The sequence below is a fragment of the Apostichopus japonicus genome, chromosome 6, assembly GCF_037975245.1.
Source record: "Apostichopus japonicus isolate 1M-3 chromosome 6, ASM3797524v1, whole genome shotgun sequence".
Taxonomy (NCBI): domain Eukaryota; kingdom Metazoa; phylum Echinodermata; class Holothuroidea; order Aspidochirotida; family Stichopodidae; genus Apostichopus; species Apostichopus japonicus.
In genome coordinates, this window is record NC_092566.1 from 3471718 (window position 1) to 3488592 (window position 16875).

At 37.5% G+C, this 16875-nt stretch overlaps 1 protein-coding gene across 2 annotated transcripts; it reads right to left on the reverse strand.

Moving 5' to 3' along the window:
• On the reverse strand, window positions 1–10514 carry LOC139968691 (visual pigment-like receptor peropsin). Of its 2 annotated transcripts, XM_071972987.1 has the most exons (6): window positions 9974–10514; window positions 9364–9503; window positions 2741–2851; window positions 2397–2576; window positions 1654–1994; window positions 1–1291 (listed from the first exon to the last, which is right to left on the reverse strand). In XM_071972987.1, exons 3-6 carry the CDS (start codon window positions 2811–2813, stop codon window positions 1010–1012), a joined length of 876 nt encoding a protein of 291 aa, XP_071829088.1. In that variant the 5' UTR covers window positions 2814–2851; window positions 9364–9503; window positions 9974–10514; the 3' UTR covers window positions 1–1009. The 2 variants fall into 2 exon arrangements, with proteins under 2 accessions (XP_071829088.1, XP_071829087.1); XM_071972986.1 differs by lacking the exon at window positions 9364–9503 and having other exon boundaries at window positions 3–1291; window positions 9974–10498.
• Window positions 10515–16875: the final 6361 nt, after the last annotated feature.

Here is a 16875-nt window from a genome sequence, read left to right on the forward strand (position 1 = left end):
AGGGCGTGAAACTCCGAGTAACAGCTGTACTTACCAAGGCATTTACTTATATGTTTAGGCTCTGCTTTTATAGCATAGAGCACTCTTCTTGCAGTCCTGATCCTTCCTTGTTACATATATATATATATATAAATATATATATATATATATATATATATATATATATATATATATATATATATATATATATATATATATATATATGGCTTCGGCATTAGAGTACAACGTTTCTGTGTGCTATTTTTTATTTAAGTTGTTTTAAATTTTCCTTCGACGAGTACATGGTACTTGGAACACGTACATATCATAATAGATAAAGCATTATATTTCACCTTTGTTGCCATGCATGTTAATTCAAAGCAACAAATATAACAAAGCTACCAACAATATACCATTTTTTTATAAGCTTTTATACAGTAAATAGATCAAGAGCTTTCAGAAGCCCCCCCCCATCCTCCCCCAAAAAAGCTGGGGATCATTTTTCGACCTGTTTTGAGGGCCTATGTGCAAGAGTTAGTAAAATATGTCATTTTTATATCATAAAAATGAGTAACAAGTGTGAACCGATACGACTTGCTGTTTGGCATAATGCTAATGTACGATTAAATGTTATACCAAACATAGCATTGGGTTGTATTACTCATATACCCTGTCAATTCACAACGATTCACATGCTTTGCTTGTGGGGTAAATAAAGTAAATAAATTAAATTGCCAACGTTGTGTACACGTGTCACGACACTAATTGCACGTTATTTTGTACTTGAAACTACAAGTTTCTATGACTTCAGTGAATTTCAGTTTTCCATGTTAGATAACAATTAATACGTTTTCTCTGCGTCGGATCATAACGGAGATGCGTTATCGCAGAGTGACGCCACTTCCGGTTGGAATTCTCATTGACCTGCCGTGAAGTTGTGCAAAAAACGTCAAATTTTAAAAGACATCTGTAACATCATTGATGTTCAACTATATTCATTTATATTCCCACTTGACAGCTAAACGAATGTTCAGAGCTCTTTCTCCACGTCTGATATCAATTGTGATGCGTTACCACTGAGTGACGTCACTTCCGGTTGGTATTTGAACATCATTGCTACATGTGTTCGAAACTTGCCAATCATGGCTGTGACGACGAGAGGGTTGAGGACCATGGATGACTTGGCAGCCAGAGGAGCGATCAAGACCAGAGGGTAGGGAACATTGGATGGTTCCCCGAATACCGCCCAGAGGCACACTACGGCAATCAGAGACCAAGACAGGAGGAAAAGAAACACCAACATTGCACCCATCTGTTGAGATTAAAAGACGAAAACAAACGGTTGGATTAGCTGGGATTAAGGTCGATTGAGGATTACATTGTAAGCAGTCATGTTACACCCCCCCCCCCCGAATAAAGACAAACGCATCCCCACACCACCCACCCTACCTCACATTACTATATCAAAATTTCTCAAAAGACCGTTAGACTCCTCCCCCCCCCCAACGATGTAACGCATTACACCCCCCCCCTCGCACAAAAATGGTGGGCGCCCCTGCTTGAAATACTTTCAAAATTATACCGTGAGCATTGTGGGGGTACGCGATCAACTTGATTACACTTACAATTGAAAAAAAAAAAGAGGTGTAAATAAGAATCAGTTAATAGGTTCACCTGTGTGACCTCCTTTTGATTGCACCATTCCACATTAATGGGGGCTGACGCCCCCTCGGTTATGGCGTTTTGTACCTCCACTCTCTTCGACATCACAGACTGCGCCATCCAGTAACACGTGACCATAACGGTCAATGGTACCACGAAGCAGACTGCAAAGAGTGCTACGATGTAAGTCACATAGTAGATGTCGTTATTATGATAATCGACAGCACAGCTGATGCCAGAAGGCTCAATATCGTATCTGGACCATCCGAGGTTAGGCATGATGGCCCAGAAAGAAGCATTGACAGCGACTACTATAAGAGCTGCTCCATAATGCTTCACATTTAGATTTGCGGCTACGGAGAAAAGCGAGAATTTGTTTTAGGGTTAAAAAATGTATTTACAAATGTATATGGCCTATATTATTACATAATTTTTCTTTGCTAATACGTTCATTGTGCGTAAGACTGAGGACACACACCCATCCCACACATGTGTGTGTGGGATGTCACACATACATCCCACACATACATCCCACACACATATATAGACCCCGTTACTATACTGCATGCACCTTTTTTTTAACGCAAGTCTTATATATACTATTATCTTATATATCTTCCCGACTGCCGCCTGCTAAAGGTAACAAATAAATGGAGTTGTAGGGAAAGGGCCATATAGTCAGTTAAAACCTGTGATACGTCTTGTCTGTGTATTGGAGTGCGACATGGTTTGAACCGGTTGTAACAGATACTCACCGATAGTCTTCCTGCAGATGACTACATACCGATCGATCGCCATTAATGTAAGGATGCCGATAACCGATATACCGCTCAGCATGCTAATGAAGCCATAATAATTACAGCCCTTGGAACCGAATGTCCATTTCCCCACCAAACTTGCCCAGATCGTCAATGGAAAGCAGAGTGTAATCATACCTGTAGATTGCAGTAAAAGAGTTAAAACGTGTATTTAATCTTTCGGACGTTTTCAGCATTTGATTGAAATTGATTTTTGAAGAAAAAAAATGGGGCTTACACGAATAAACTTTAGTGAATGTTTCAAATATATATCAACAATTCCATGAACATTTGTGACTCACCAATATCAACCAATGCCAGAGATAATATAAGAAGATTCGATGGGTTGTTTAGCTGGCGGAATCTTGCAAACATAGCAATGATCAGGCCATTGGCGAGAAGTCCTATAATTGCTGAAATAAAAATAAATAAATAATAATCAATCATCAGAGCAAAATAAATTTATATCGTCATATTTGATTTTTGACTTAATTTTAAGCAGATGGAACATTGTCGGATTTGTCTTATCAGGCTTTGTGGGCGTTGTGGTCAAGTGGTTAAGGCAGTGGACTTGTGATCTAAGGATTACAGGTTTGAGCCCTGGCCAGATCATTGCGTTGTGTCCTTGGGCAAGGCGCTTTATCTTCAATGCCTCTCTTCACCCAGGTGTATAAATGGGGACCTGCGAGGTAACTTGTAAATATAGTTGCGTGCGCCGGTTTGTGGCTGCACCCTATGGGAAGTCCCCCGGGGGACACGTGGTTGTGGTGCACTGTGGTGCCCCAGGAGAGATTGATTGAATTGTGCACACTTTGGTGTGTGGGTGTGACAAGTTACCAATGACCAGGGGTTAAGTTGTAAAGTCATGTGAGGAGGCATTAGCCTCATACAAGACTGTCAACCTTCAACTTTAACTTTAACTTTGTTGAATATACTAGCCCAAATTCAGTTCAAGTTCACCGGAAGGGTTTTTTTCCCATTCTGGAGCGAGTTTACACTCTGGAAAAATTTGATGAAAGTGTTAGCATTTTTTCAGTGTTGAATAATGGGCTCTATCTCTACACAGTCTCTTTCTTCCGTCTAGGACAGTTGTTTCTTTGGCGGTTATTGACACTTAGTTACAATTATAATTGTAATGCAGACGATACAATAAACAGTTTGAACCATGCAAATATCTGTGTGTGTTTTGTTACATAGCAACGGACAGGTTTATTGACGATTATCTGCAAACACCCCTTTCATTGTCAGTCAGGTGTATACAACGTTCAGTTGGTATAGATTTTCATATTCAGAGAGCGATTTGAAAAGAATTTCTTTTGAAAAGAATTGAACCACTCCTCTAGGGGGGACACCTTTTCAACTTTACATAAAACACAACATACAAAACAGTATATTTGTTGGCAAGATCTAATTATAGACTTTATTTAAAATCTACACATACCCGAGATACAAAAGGTGACGTCTACACTTTATATTTTCTTCTTGAGGCCTCCCCCAGAGCCCGGCCTATATGGGAGTCCGATTCAACCAGCCCAGGGCCACCCCGCCTTTATAATCCTGGACCGGATCCACCTCTGTCCCTTCCACAAAGGTTCATGCCTCTAAACCTAAATTAGTCGGGTGAATTCAGAACCCTCCGTCGGCCCCACTTTGTGAATTCCGTGCACGCATTGATCGTAGACGCCAGCATATCTTGAAAGTTTTATTACGGTGACTCACGTATTGTATTCCAGCTCATCCGTGATAGACTATAACATCACTGTTTTGTTACGTTTATACATGCATGTATTTGTATATTAGATCCTCCTGCAAGCAGGAGCTCGCCAAGAAGCCATCATTGGCTTATCAAAGCCGCAAGATGACCGAAGTCAGTCTCTTACATTCATATTTAACGTCCATGGTTATGAATTGTCAACAACTCTGTAACTGGACGACATACATTAATCTTGGAGTGACTCGAACCAGTTGATTGGAAGGCACCGGCGTTAACCTCTGAGCTAACACTCCATAACCTTTCACTGCTTCTATGGTTTGTGATTATTTGCAACCGTTATAGTCAATGCTGGCCTACAGTAATATCGAAAGGACATTTTTAAGTTTTTGATAAAATTAACGTGTTTTTTTCATTATTAATAATATATGGTTACAAAATAAGATTGAACACATCAATCGTAAATAGTTTCTAGTTGACCGAGACAGTAATGGGTAGAAGACGATGACGCACTCTAAAAAGATAAAATATCCAAAGAGGATACATTTTAGTTCTTAAATTCCATGATTCTTCGCTTCACAATTTACTTCCGGATATTTTTTTCTCTAAGCTGAAACACAGTTATCAAATCATTTTGATATCGCTTACGTGTATTGCCCGACAGCGTTTATGTAATCTTGTATTAATGTAATTTAACCACCTAATGTAACCGAAATCTCAACACAGACTTTTACTCGAAATAATAATTTCGTTTCTTTGCCAAAGTGAACACAAGCTAAAATGTCTACTAATCCCCTTACATCTATCTCTTTGTTTTCACCGTGTTCATTAACCTGTCTGTATTCTGTGCGTGTTTTTGTCCCTTCTGTTACTGTTACTTGTCATTTAGCCTTTGAAGAAGATCCTGCTAGGATCGAAACGTCAGGCCAACTTACTTTTACAAACAAGCTAAAACGTTTAAATTTGCATATTATTGAACGCCGAATGTATATATATAACCACGGGAGTTCTCGACGAGGAAGAAATGTTGGCAACATTAATACTAGGAGGAGCTTATAAAAGCTTAATAAAAATTTAAACAAATGTCTATAAATAGTGGAGTTGACAACAACTGTTTTTTTTTCCTTCTTTTCAGGCCAGAAAAGAAAGAAGAATGAGTGAATCAAAGGAAAAGGAAACCAAGTAAATCTCAGAATTCTTACATTTTTAATAAGTACTGGGTGCTCATTGTGCTACTTTTCTTCAATCAAATTAAATTTACCTACCAGGTGGATGAGGCATTTTACGTTGAACATAAATTTCTTTTTGCTTTTGATAAAGATTCGTTTAAACGCAAAATACACTGTGGCTATATATATAAGTGCAAAGCATATGGGCCTATATTTGTCATGGAATTATGTATAATTTTCATTTAGTAATAGAAAACCGCGGAAACTTTATATATTTCAAGCAATGACACACACACACACACACACATTACGGTACCATACACACGCATTTACAATACAAGATTAGGAATTCTATATTAAGACTTCTAACGTTCGTGAAGTGTTTCTTGAAGTTATATATAATTATCGGTACTCGAGAGTATAAAGTACCGTATCTGTCGGCACGTGTACCCCAAAGCGTGACTGACACCTTCTGGAAATTTAACAAATTTAGTTACTAAGCAACTTGACTTAATATTTCGATAAATCACACATATTCCGCTTCAACATTTTCCAGGTTAAAAATTACCATTTTATCGCAGCAAAAGGTGTATACAATTTGAATGATTTCATAAGATGGGTTAATTCGTAACTGGATATGTCAGTGTATATACAGTACAAGAAAATATTCCAACATAAATAGGTATCACCTATACAGCATATATGTATCTATAGGCGTTTTTTTAAATGTTTTTATCCATATATGATATATTACTTGCAATGCTGGTAAGGTACACAAGAGGGTGCAGGTTGATAAATAATTGACCAATGATTCTGAGAGTTCCTGAGCCCTCTTTACATCCATGACTTAGTGGAAGAAATGTGCGTGTTAGATATTACTTACTGGTTGTTACTGACGTAATTTCATGTTCGTTCGTTCAACATTTAAAAGCCATCATGGAGGGTATGTAGAAGCTAGTTGGTAGCAAAAGAAATACCGAACGGACAACTACAGCTGCCATAATGTCAAGAAAAGAACATTATTAGGTATAAGGTATAGCGAACGCGCAACACCAGATATAAGCTACATGGCATCGGTTTTACCTATAGGGCGGAGTGGGGTCTGAGGGCGGGGCTCGAGGGCGGGGCTCGAGGGCGGGGCTCGAGGGCGGGGCTCCGAGGGCGGGGCTCGAGATCGGGGACGGCGCCACGGCTTCTGACTAGCGTTTTCCAAGAGACAAACAGTAGCGGAGTGCAACGTATTGACACATTAGGTGATATGTACTTTATATCTGATATCCCTAAAGATAGCTCCAAACACGTGATCAGTCCCTCATTGTTATACTATAATAATATTATACATATGCAAATTTTAGTCGCATTGAGATATGCCTACAGAAGTTTGCGATGTAGGCCCGATATAACTCTTTGCTGATTCAAGTCCTGATTACACATAGCCTTATAGGAATGGACTATCCATACATTTCCAAACTAATCACATTAGACTTGATTCTGTAGTTCTTTTTCCCTTGTATAATATACTAAATTGTCGCTCCTGGATGCGTTATTGATCTCGGTAAAACTTGCAAAAGTTCCTTCCGTTGGGTTGACAAGAGCAGGTGATTTGTTGGCAAACTCAAAATATATCTCTTTCCTTTTCAGATAATAGTAAACAAATTAAGCCTGTCAGACACGGCTCAGCAAAGAGAGTAAAATATACGCCTGGGGAAATTTATCTTGTTGATAAATCAAAATAAAGAATATAGAACCTCAAGCGAATTTAAAGTCAAAGCTAAAAGTAAATGAATATTCCCCTGTTGACGATTGCATAGATTAAATGCAAATAATTCTCAAGCGGTTTGGAGACCAAGCTGCATTCTATTATGAATGCTTTGTTTCGATATGTATCTGTAAGAATCAGAAATTATATTTAAGAAAAAGCTAGCCAAGAATATAACAAAGAGCTTGAAAAGGACATGCGCTATACATGAAAACTACTTCAAACAAGGTAATATCTCTGCATAAATGCAATATCAAATGTCCTTTTTCTTAGAGACACAAGACTTAAAGGATGATTTTAGACCTATTTTCTGAACAACAAGAAAGGGAAAATTTAGTGCGATATATATTCCGATATTTTTTCGGTTTTCAAAAAAAAAACTCTTCAATGTCTAGAACTTTAAGGCTTTCAGTCCGTGCCTAAATCTTAATGACAGTCAGAAAATTCCATAACAATCAAAAATATATTTTTTTTTACTTCGTAGAAGCATTATATATAGCAACATGGACTATTTTTTCCATGACGTGTGAAGCCATATTGCAGTGTGTTGTTTCATGTTTAAGTACTAGTACACCAAGCCAATTTTCCCCATATTTTGTTCTTGTGTTGTGTGTGATAATTTCATTCAAAATATGTTGAGTTTTTTCGAAAATTTCTTTTTGTTTCCAAGATATACATACACATTTGAAGTGTTGATAAATCTGGGGAACTCATTAAATATGTGCAAACTATGAAATGGAGTGTTACGCTCATCAACATTTCTTATGTTAGGCCTTAATAAGTTTAGTAAACCCCAAATTACAAGCCCGCGTATATGTGATGTTCCTATTTTTCAATGAAGACAATAAATTATTTCAAAAAATCGCCTTAGGCCACAAACCTGTGTTCGGTGTCTTTGAAACGAAGGTTGTAAAAACAAAGGAATAACAAAACAGAAAATTAGGCAGTCTCTCCTTTTACATCATCAATGTACATAATTAGCTAATGTTTATTCATAATTAAACTATAAACAAGAAAAGACTTGCAAAATGGTCAATCTTTGATGGATTTTTATGGGAGTTGCAGCTATTTCCATGATTTCTAATGCCTATTAAAGTGAAATCAAAATAAAATAAAACTGTTAGCAAACTGCTTATCCACTAGATAGCCTGTGTAGGAGAATGTGTAAAAGTAAGTTGGCCTGACGTTTCGATCCTAGCAGGATCTTCTTCAAAGGATAAATGACAAGTAACACTACAGAAGGTACAAAAAACCACACAGAATACAGACAGGTTAATGAGCATGGTGAACACAAAGAGATAGATGTAAGGGGATTAGTAGACAAGGGATGGAGAGAAGAAAGAAAGAAACCAACAGGGGAAGAGGAGAGGTAGGAGATAAACAGTGTCCAGAGGGACAAAGAGAGGATTAAAGTGATTAGGATAATGTTGTTCATATAGTTGTCCGTCCTTTAAGGTTTGCTTTGTTTCTGAGGAATATGCGCAATGGAGATATATGCTAGACTAAGTTCCAGCCACTTTGATAAATGAAAACCTGATATTTAAAGGTTCATTCCTCAAAAGATAAAAGTGGGACATAAGTACAATATTGCACTGATAGCAGTTGTTGTCTCTAACGGTCTGTCAAAAAAAAAGTATTTCTGTTCCTATACAGCAGTGATTTCTGACCATGTTTTTGAGGTTCGAGCAAGTCAACTTTCCTATAAGATAATAAGTTCTGTTCTTTGTTGAGCGAACTATTCTCCTCAATGAACCGTTGATAGGCCTATCACGAAACCCTTAAAACACAAGTCGAGCTTGATTTTAAAGTACGACGAAAGGAACCGAAATGTTGGAAAGAAAAATCAATTTTTGCTCTTATATTCGGGTAGTATAGGCTACTATAAATTAAAGTATTCTGAGCTACCGGGTGTTAGTTCTTATAATGTAATGCATATAGTAATAATTAATTATTTTTGTCATTAAGGGGGGGGGGGGCTACATGATGATATAGTTTGATAAATTGTAATGTTTGTTTTGAGCAACAAACTCTTGATGGGATTTGTAACATCGTCAGAAACTTGAAGAATTATACAAGATTAAAATACTACATCTAAACCATATCTATACATATATATGTTAGTCAGACGTTATTAACTACACAAGCCGCGTGACCGAGGACCAAACTTGTGAATTTCATTTTTGAAACAAACCCGGAAATCCACGAAGAATAAATGTTCGAGAAATATAGCTTGGTCAGTTTTCTGTTAATGCCAATTGTAGAAAAAGAGATATGAATTTTGACTACCTTTTTTCAGTTAGTCGGAACTTTTCTTTCTTTCCGTTCAGGTTGGTCAATATGGACTGACTTCGTTAAAGAGTTTATTTTTCATATGAATAGCACATATTTCACTCGGGAGTTTCTAGAGCAACCGCCAACACTATTTTCTGTTGTGTAAAACCAGATGCGTATACAATATTGAGCTCACGTGATGTAGCCTTTTTTGGTATTATATCCCTAAGCAATGTAATAGTCAGGCAGACTATATTTTCTATTCTATAGATATAACCAATACTGTGGTAGGTTATGATATACAGCCTAGCCATGAGTCCTATATTTATATCAGATACAAAGAGACGAATTTCGACCACATGTTGACATTTTTTTCTTTCCAGTTTACGATTGGTCTATATATAAATATAAGCTTTATTGAAACAAATATTAAACAAATAGTAAACATTGACATATTATGAGTGTGTATCAATTTTTATGACAGATAGCATATACAATACATATCCCATAATATATTTGTCCTTTGTTCATATCCCTTCGCAACGTAATTACTATTGTTACAACGGTGCAGAAACCAAAACAAAAGATAAATAAAGGAGAGAAACAAATAATGAAGGTTACTTACCGCAAAGTATGAGAAACACAGCGACGACAACATGTTCAGGTCGCTCAATTTCGTACGTTGTTTCGTTAATTTCCGTCACCATTTTGAATATTCTAGACGGCTTTGATAGGAAACAAATCCGACAAGTTTCGGTGGCCTTTTAGCGCCAAGACTGCTCAGGTTGTCGTCTGCTCGTTTAGGAGCAAAAACCAGTTGTATGCTAGTACTATACGTGAATTGGGAGAAAAGGTTTTTCATCGTTTAAGATTCTAAGGTTTCCATATGGCGTGGAGAGACAGTCAGTCATTGGATGTTGCTATGGAGATGAGATCTCCTGTACAAAAGAGAGATCATCGGAGAGCAGCCAATACTCATAGCTAGTACAGTAACTACTGTTCATGTTCCGAACATGAACATGAACAGCAGTTACTGTACTAGCTACGAGTATCGGGTGCGGAGAGAGACGGTATATGGGTTGCGGAGCTTCGCATTGCTGAATAGATTTTTTTGTTGACTAAGTGAACTCGTAAATACTGCTTCTAAAATTTGTGTCCATCAGGGTGTCAAGAATGATGAAACGCATGCAAACTGTATCATGTACCAAAGGATTGTTTAGTTGAAGCCAATAGATTTCAACACAATCCTTGCCAATATATAGGATACAATTATTCAGAAATTCTTTCCTTTACCTTGCTGTTACCTTTATTCAAACAGAAGCAATCGAACCATTTCTTGCAAAATTACGTTTCAGTATAATTGAAGCCTATTAACCCTATATTAACATTTTACTTTCGAGCATAGGCGTAGGAGGCGGGGGGGGGGGGGGCTGGGGGCTGCAGCCCCCAATCAAATATATTTGAAAAAAATCGGGCAATATGCTGGAATTTTTCGGGCACCTACGGTAATGAAAGAAAGATAATTTGCAATATGTTTTTCAATGGTTAAACTGATATTATTATTATCATTATTAATGTACCGACTTCCCCCATAATTCTAACCAGTATGGAAGTGTTATAACACGGCAAACGATTGTATGTTATTGGCATGCGATGTTATAACCGATGCATGCCTATATGATATGCACATTTACATGTTGAACGCGCGCGGAACGCGCGAACAGTTTTGGTTATATTTTGCGATCAAGTCGTTACAGCCCCCCCCCCCCAAATCAAATTGGTCTCCTACGCCTATGCCTTCGAATCCGGAGCTCTCTTAGAAAACTTCTTGAGTTCACAGACTCACTGTGCAGCTAACCCAAAAATGTCTGTTTTCATGTCTAACGCCTTCAATAGCAGCTGATGGTGGATGGCAAACCTTGACTTTATATGGTGCTACAATTCAACAAGATGGGATAATAAAAAAAAATTGTATTGTTATGAAGATATACTAGAGGAGAAAAACCATTAATTGTATATTTTTGGAGAAGTAGGATAAATGAAAGAATGTCATAGTCAGAAACATCTATGGTAGAAAATCATTTGCTGTCAAGCGTCATCATGAGAACCCACTTTGTGACCTTGCATCGCTATTTTGAGAAAAAGAAATTGCGGGAGTGTGTTACAGTGGGTTCTTTACGGTAGTCAGATGGATGTGGGAAGGTTGGGGAGGGGTAGGTAGGGGTAGGGAGGGGGTGGGTAAGGGAATGACATTGCTTTAAGTGCTTTCAGGCCCCTTGACAAAGCAATTAAAGGGGATAGTGAAGTCACTATAAAACACTTATATACAATTGAGGAGAAATAAAATAAGATTATACAAGTCATTTGGAAACAAATATTCCATGATTATTTTCTTTACATTCACATGGATCCAGCTGAGAAAAGGAAGTTGTAGGATTTAATTGAACTACGTCATCAATGGAAGCTGCATTTGCTAACATCTAGGGTCTCCATGACAGGATAAAGACATAAGAGTACTTGAGAACGTCTTCTGTTACTTTAAGGTCTACAAAAAAAGGTCGTGAAATTAGGCATAAAATTCAAAGGTTTGTAAACTGAAGGAAAGAAGAAAAAGTTTACATCAAATGTACGAGCTGGACAGGAGATTTGCTGTATACCAACGCCCTTGAGTTCGATACCCCTATGTAGCACGTAGCCACCTCTACATAAATCTTCTCTTAAGTCCATGAACATACTAAATAATAGCAGTGGCGTAGGAAGGTACTTTTGAGTGGGGGGCTGAAGACGGATGGCCGGCTTGGGGGAGGGGTATAAGGGGAGGGGGTTCCCCCTCCCCTTGGGATTTTTTTTGCATTTCCAGGTGGCCTCAGATGCAATTTGGTGCAATATAGCACACTTCAACACCCACTCCATTTTGTAAATAATTTTGCATTTTCACCTGGACTTAGATGCAATTTGGTGCTCCAAATGAGATTTTTTTCTCATTTGGAAATAAAAAAGGGGTTTTCTGACTTGCGAAGCGGGGGTTTTGTTAAATATGCTAATACCTAATGGAGACATTGTTGTTGTACAGTAGGCCTATATTATATATGTTATTAGCTTTTTGAATATTATTAATATTGTCATCTTTAATAAGGGTAGTCCTGCTCAGTGCAGAGGTACTTGCTTTTCCAGAGGAGCCCTCAATACAAAATACATATACAATATAATGCAGTAGAAAAACGGTAAACATCCAAAAGCACAAAAAAGGACGGTAAAATATGTGACGGCAAAAGTATGTGACGGCAAAAATATGTGACGGCAAAAGTATGTGACTGTATCGTGCCTAGGCTATATCCCATGTCTATGTTTACACACGTATATGCGTCTTATATTATATTATATATTACGATTGTATTATTGAATATTATTGTATCATATTGTATATTACTGTTGTACTTTATCCTGTGTAGTATTGGACAATAGTGCAACATGCTGTGCAAGGGCGGCGGAAGCACTTTTAATCTGGGGGGGGGGGGCACCCACATCAAAGGGCACTTTGCAGAAATTCGATTGGTAGGAAATGTAGGACTCTTCCGAATTAGAGTTTATTTCTTGTCAATATCTTAACAATTTGTTTCCATTCGAAATAGCTTTGAGTTTGACCCACAGAAATTCATTAAAAGTCAGGGGCGTAGCCAGGATTCGCAAAGTTGTATGCACGACTATCTGAGCGGAGCGCCACCATCGGTTGGCGCGGAGCGTACAAGAAAATGTTTGGTTTTACAAGCCCCTCAGATGGCTGGAAACGGCCCTTCCCGAGTGTTCATTCTGGTTCCCTGGACTCTTGCTAACTTGAGACACCTCAATTTTTATGTAGAAAAAGGGCACATTTTTAACCTGAGGAAAAGTGGGGGGAACGTGCCCCCTGTGACCCCCCGGTTCCGCCGCCCTTGATGCTGTGCAATAGTTAGACCTACATGTGTGCCTATACTCAGATTGTATGCATAACACTGCGAAGTGATACATTATACGAGCATATACTTACCGTGTCGTACAGCATAGGCTACATACAATACAAAAAGATGCACATATAGGCATGTATAATATAGGCTAGGTCTACTATAGAAGTATTAAATACAAGTGGCATAACTTACATGCTTTTCTCTTTTAAATGACCGGCCTTTGGTTTAAAGATTTGCCTAAGCTACCAAATATTTCCAAATCATTACAGTTTGAAAGTTGATTACAAATGGTCAAGTTTATTCATTCGCAGTTTTGTCTCTAAGCAATAAAACAATTAAACATAATTAATGAGTATAGCCTAGCCCTAAGGATTCCATTTGTTCTTTTTTCGTCGGCTAGACATTTTCAGTGCTCATTTGACAACTTGACAACTTTTTTTTTACTTTTATCATTCTACGTCAAAGGTCTATTGGAAAAAAAAATGTTAACAAAAGCTGATATATAAACATACATCGTTAGGAATTTCAATATCCAATAGCAACGGGAAAATAAAGCTAATTCCTCATGCATGCTATTTGGCGTCGTATATTTGCCACGGTTCATTTGGCTTAACTTGAACCTCTATAGAAAACCTCACGCATGGATACTTTGTATAGAATGTCATGACGTGTATGGCAAGCCATGTGGGACAAACACTGTAATTGGAATTTATACGCGAATGAATTGGAATATATACGCGTATATATTATTAGCCAATCATATGGCTTAAATATATCCGCGTATTAATTCGAATATATATACACGTATTAATTCGAATAAATACACGTATTAATTCGAATATATACACGTATTAATTCGAATATATACACGTATTAAATAAAATACATATGGGGATTAAACCAATATATGCACGGATTAATTAGAATATACAAGGAAAAAAAAACATTTTCGCTCTTGCTGTGTACATATACCAACGATAAATGTCTTGGCGGGCTGGCGAGATCGCTTCAAAAAGCGAAACTTTACACATGTAGGCGACAACACATGTATATTCGAATTAATACGCGTATATATACGAATTAATACGCGGATATATTATGCAGTGTTTGTCCCACATGGCTTGCCATAGACGTGTATGGCAAGCCATGTGGGACAAACACCGCATAATATATCCGCGTATTAATTGGAATATATACGCGTATTAATTGTACATGTGTAAAGTTTCGCTTTTTGAAGCGATCTCGCGAGCCCGCCAAAACATTTATCGTTGGTATATGTACACAGCAAGAGCGAAAATATTTTTTCGTGAATATTCTAATTAATCCGTGCATATATTGGATTTAATCCCCATATGTATTTTATTTAATACATGTATATATTCGAATTAATACGTGTATATATTCGAATTAATACGTGTATATATTTGAATTAATACGTGTATATATATTAGAATTAATACGCGGATATATTTAAGCCATATGATTGGCTAATAATATATACGCGTATATATTCCAATTAATACGCGTATAAATTCCAATTAATACGCGGATATATTATGCAGTGTTTGTCCCACATGGCTTGCCATAGACGTGACCTGACAGCTCAGTTGTATGACTAAGATGCTTATATAACCTTCATGGCTATTCTCATTTATGACTGCCCACAAGTGGTTTATAGTTGATACAACCATGGAGCTATATCTGTTTATAGCTCCATGATACAACTTGTAAAGTGTAATAAAGGCTACAGCACAGGACTCTTAATCAAGAGATCATTGTTTGGAATCCCTCTCTAACTAAAAGAAATGTCTTGGCCCTAAGGATTTTCAAGCTTGTTGATGATATCATACATTCGTTACCGTTTTTTAATTTTTTTGTTTATTTCCTTATTTAGTTATACATATATGTTGATAATATATAGAACATGGTGAATAAACGAAAACTTGGCTGACATTATGTTTCTGATTAGCATTTGCCCTTGATTGATTAACCAGAATGCAAAATGCATTGAGGTTTCGATGACTTCAGTGCACTAGACTTCTGTTAGTTAGTATAACCAGAACTAGCTGTTACAATAGAAATGGCCCGAACCACCATTTTGATACAATAACACTATGGCATGTTAAACATAGGTCAGTATACTGTACGTGGCTATACACACCTCCACCTAAAACAATTTGGATATTGTACTCAATGTTATGAATCCACACACCAAGTACTAAGGGAATCCACGATTTCCATCGTTACATATCATGTACAAGGTTTTTCAGAGTTTTACTTCTGGTGACCTCAATGGAGATTTGACCTCCCAAGCAACAGGATTCTTGTACTCAATATGGCAAATCCATCTACCATTTATGAATAGTATCCATGATTTCTACCTTCAGAAATCATGTTTCGAAGGTTCCAGGCCTCGACAAATATGTTTAAAAGTACTCGCCGCTATTTGGCGACCGTGACTAACAATCTACTCGCCAAATTTCACTCGCCACTAGGCCTATGATTGCTGTTCAAGTCTCCATAGTACATATCTACAACATCAATACTTTATGTGAAAAAAATATTAGGCACTTAGGCAGATGCATGGTGCTACGTAATTGCAAATTGGGAAATTATGTTTCTGTGCAGTATGAACTTAAACCTTTTTCCACCAAAAGTAAGTACTGAACAAAGTAAAACATGGTGCAGAATCATAAATAAGCAGCTAGGCCTATTGTAGTGTCTCAAACAATTAAACATACAACATCTGTAAAAACAACACCTACGAAGATAGCTTGGCTTCTGTTACATTAGGGCTCCACTATTTTACTAGTCATACAGTAACTAGGTGTGCGGGAGTCCTAAGCATATGCAGTACCTCACTGCTACTTTGAACCGCTGCTCGATTAGAGCGGCGACTTCGTACATTTTCCCAATTATTTATCTGTCTATTAGCTGCAGGTTGATGCGCGCAAAAAAATATCGCTATTAATCCACTAAACTGCCTCAATCAAAGCGATCTTTTACGCAATGAAAACCTGAGGTTGTAAGAGCATCTATCTTCCAAAAATCCTAGCAGCAACAACAGCAAACTGGTCTCAAAACTCCTTAAATTGTTCTATACTTTGCGAATTGTGACTGATAGCCTGTAGGAAAATTGCCTTACGAAATAATGAAGGAGATGTTTTGCCATCTTAAGTGTATTGGTATTCTGACTGGTATTCTTCACGTTGTTGTGTTAACGAACCCTATTCTATCCAACCGTTGCTGGCCTAGATAACATAAAATAACACTCTCCGCCTGTATGAATGAATAGGTTACGATTATCATCGAAACCAAAACTGATGCGAAGCGAGGGATCGTTCTACAGTATAATCCACACCATATTAGGTATATTCTCTTGCACCTTACTCATTGTAAATTCGGCTATATACTACAGACAGACACACAGACACACTACAGACACACAGACACTCAGACAGACACACAGACACAGACAGACAGACAGACACACAGACAGACATACAGACAGACACAACTGACATAACCAATGACTTTACAATATTTGGTAAACAATCAAGGTTTGTAGAAAATTGATATCGTC

Bases quoted from the DNA above. Each gene is read 5' to 3' on its own strand.
- LOC139968691 (XM_071972986.1), bottom strand. From the start codon at position 10,055: ATGGTGACGGAAATTAACGAAACAACGTACGAAATTGAGCGACCTGAA. The intron at 2,852-9,973 runs GTAAGTAACCTT...TTTTTATTTCAG, and splicing joins TGTGTTTCTCATACTTTGCG to CAATTATAGGACTTCTCGCC. The intron at 1,292-1,653 runs GTGAACCTATTA...TAATCTCAACAG, and splicing joins ATCAAAAGGAGGTCACACAG to ATGGGTGCAATGTTGGTGTT.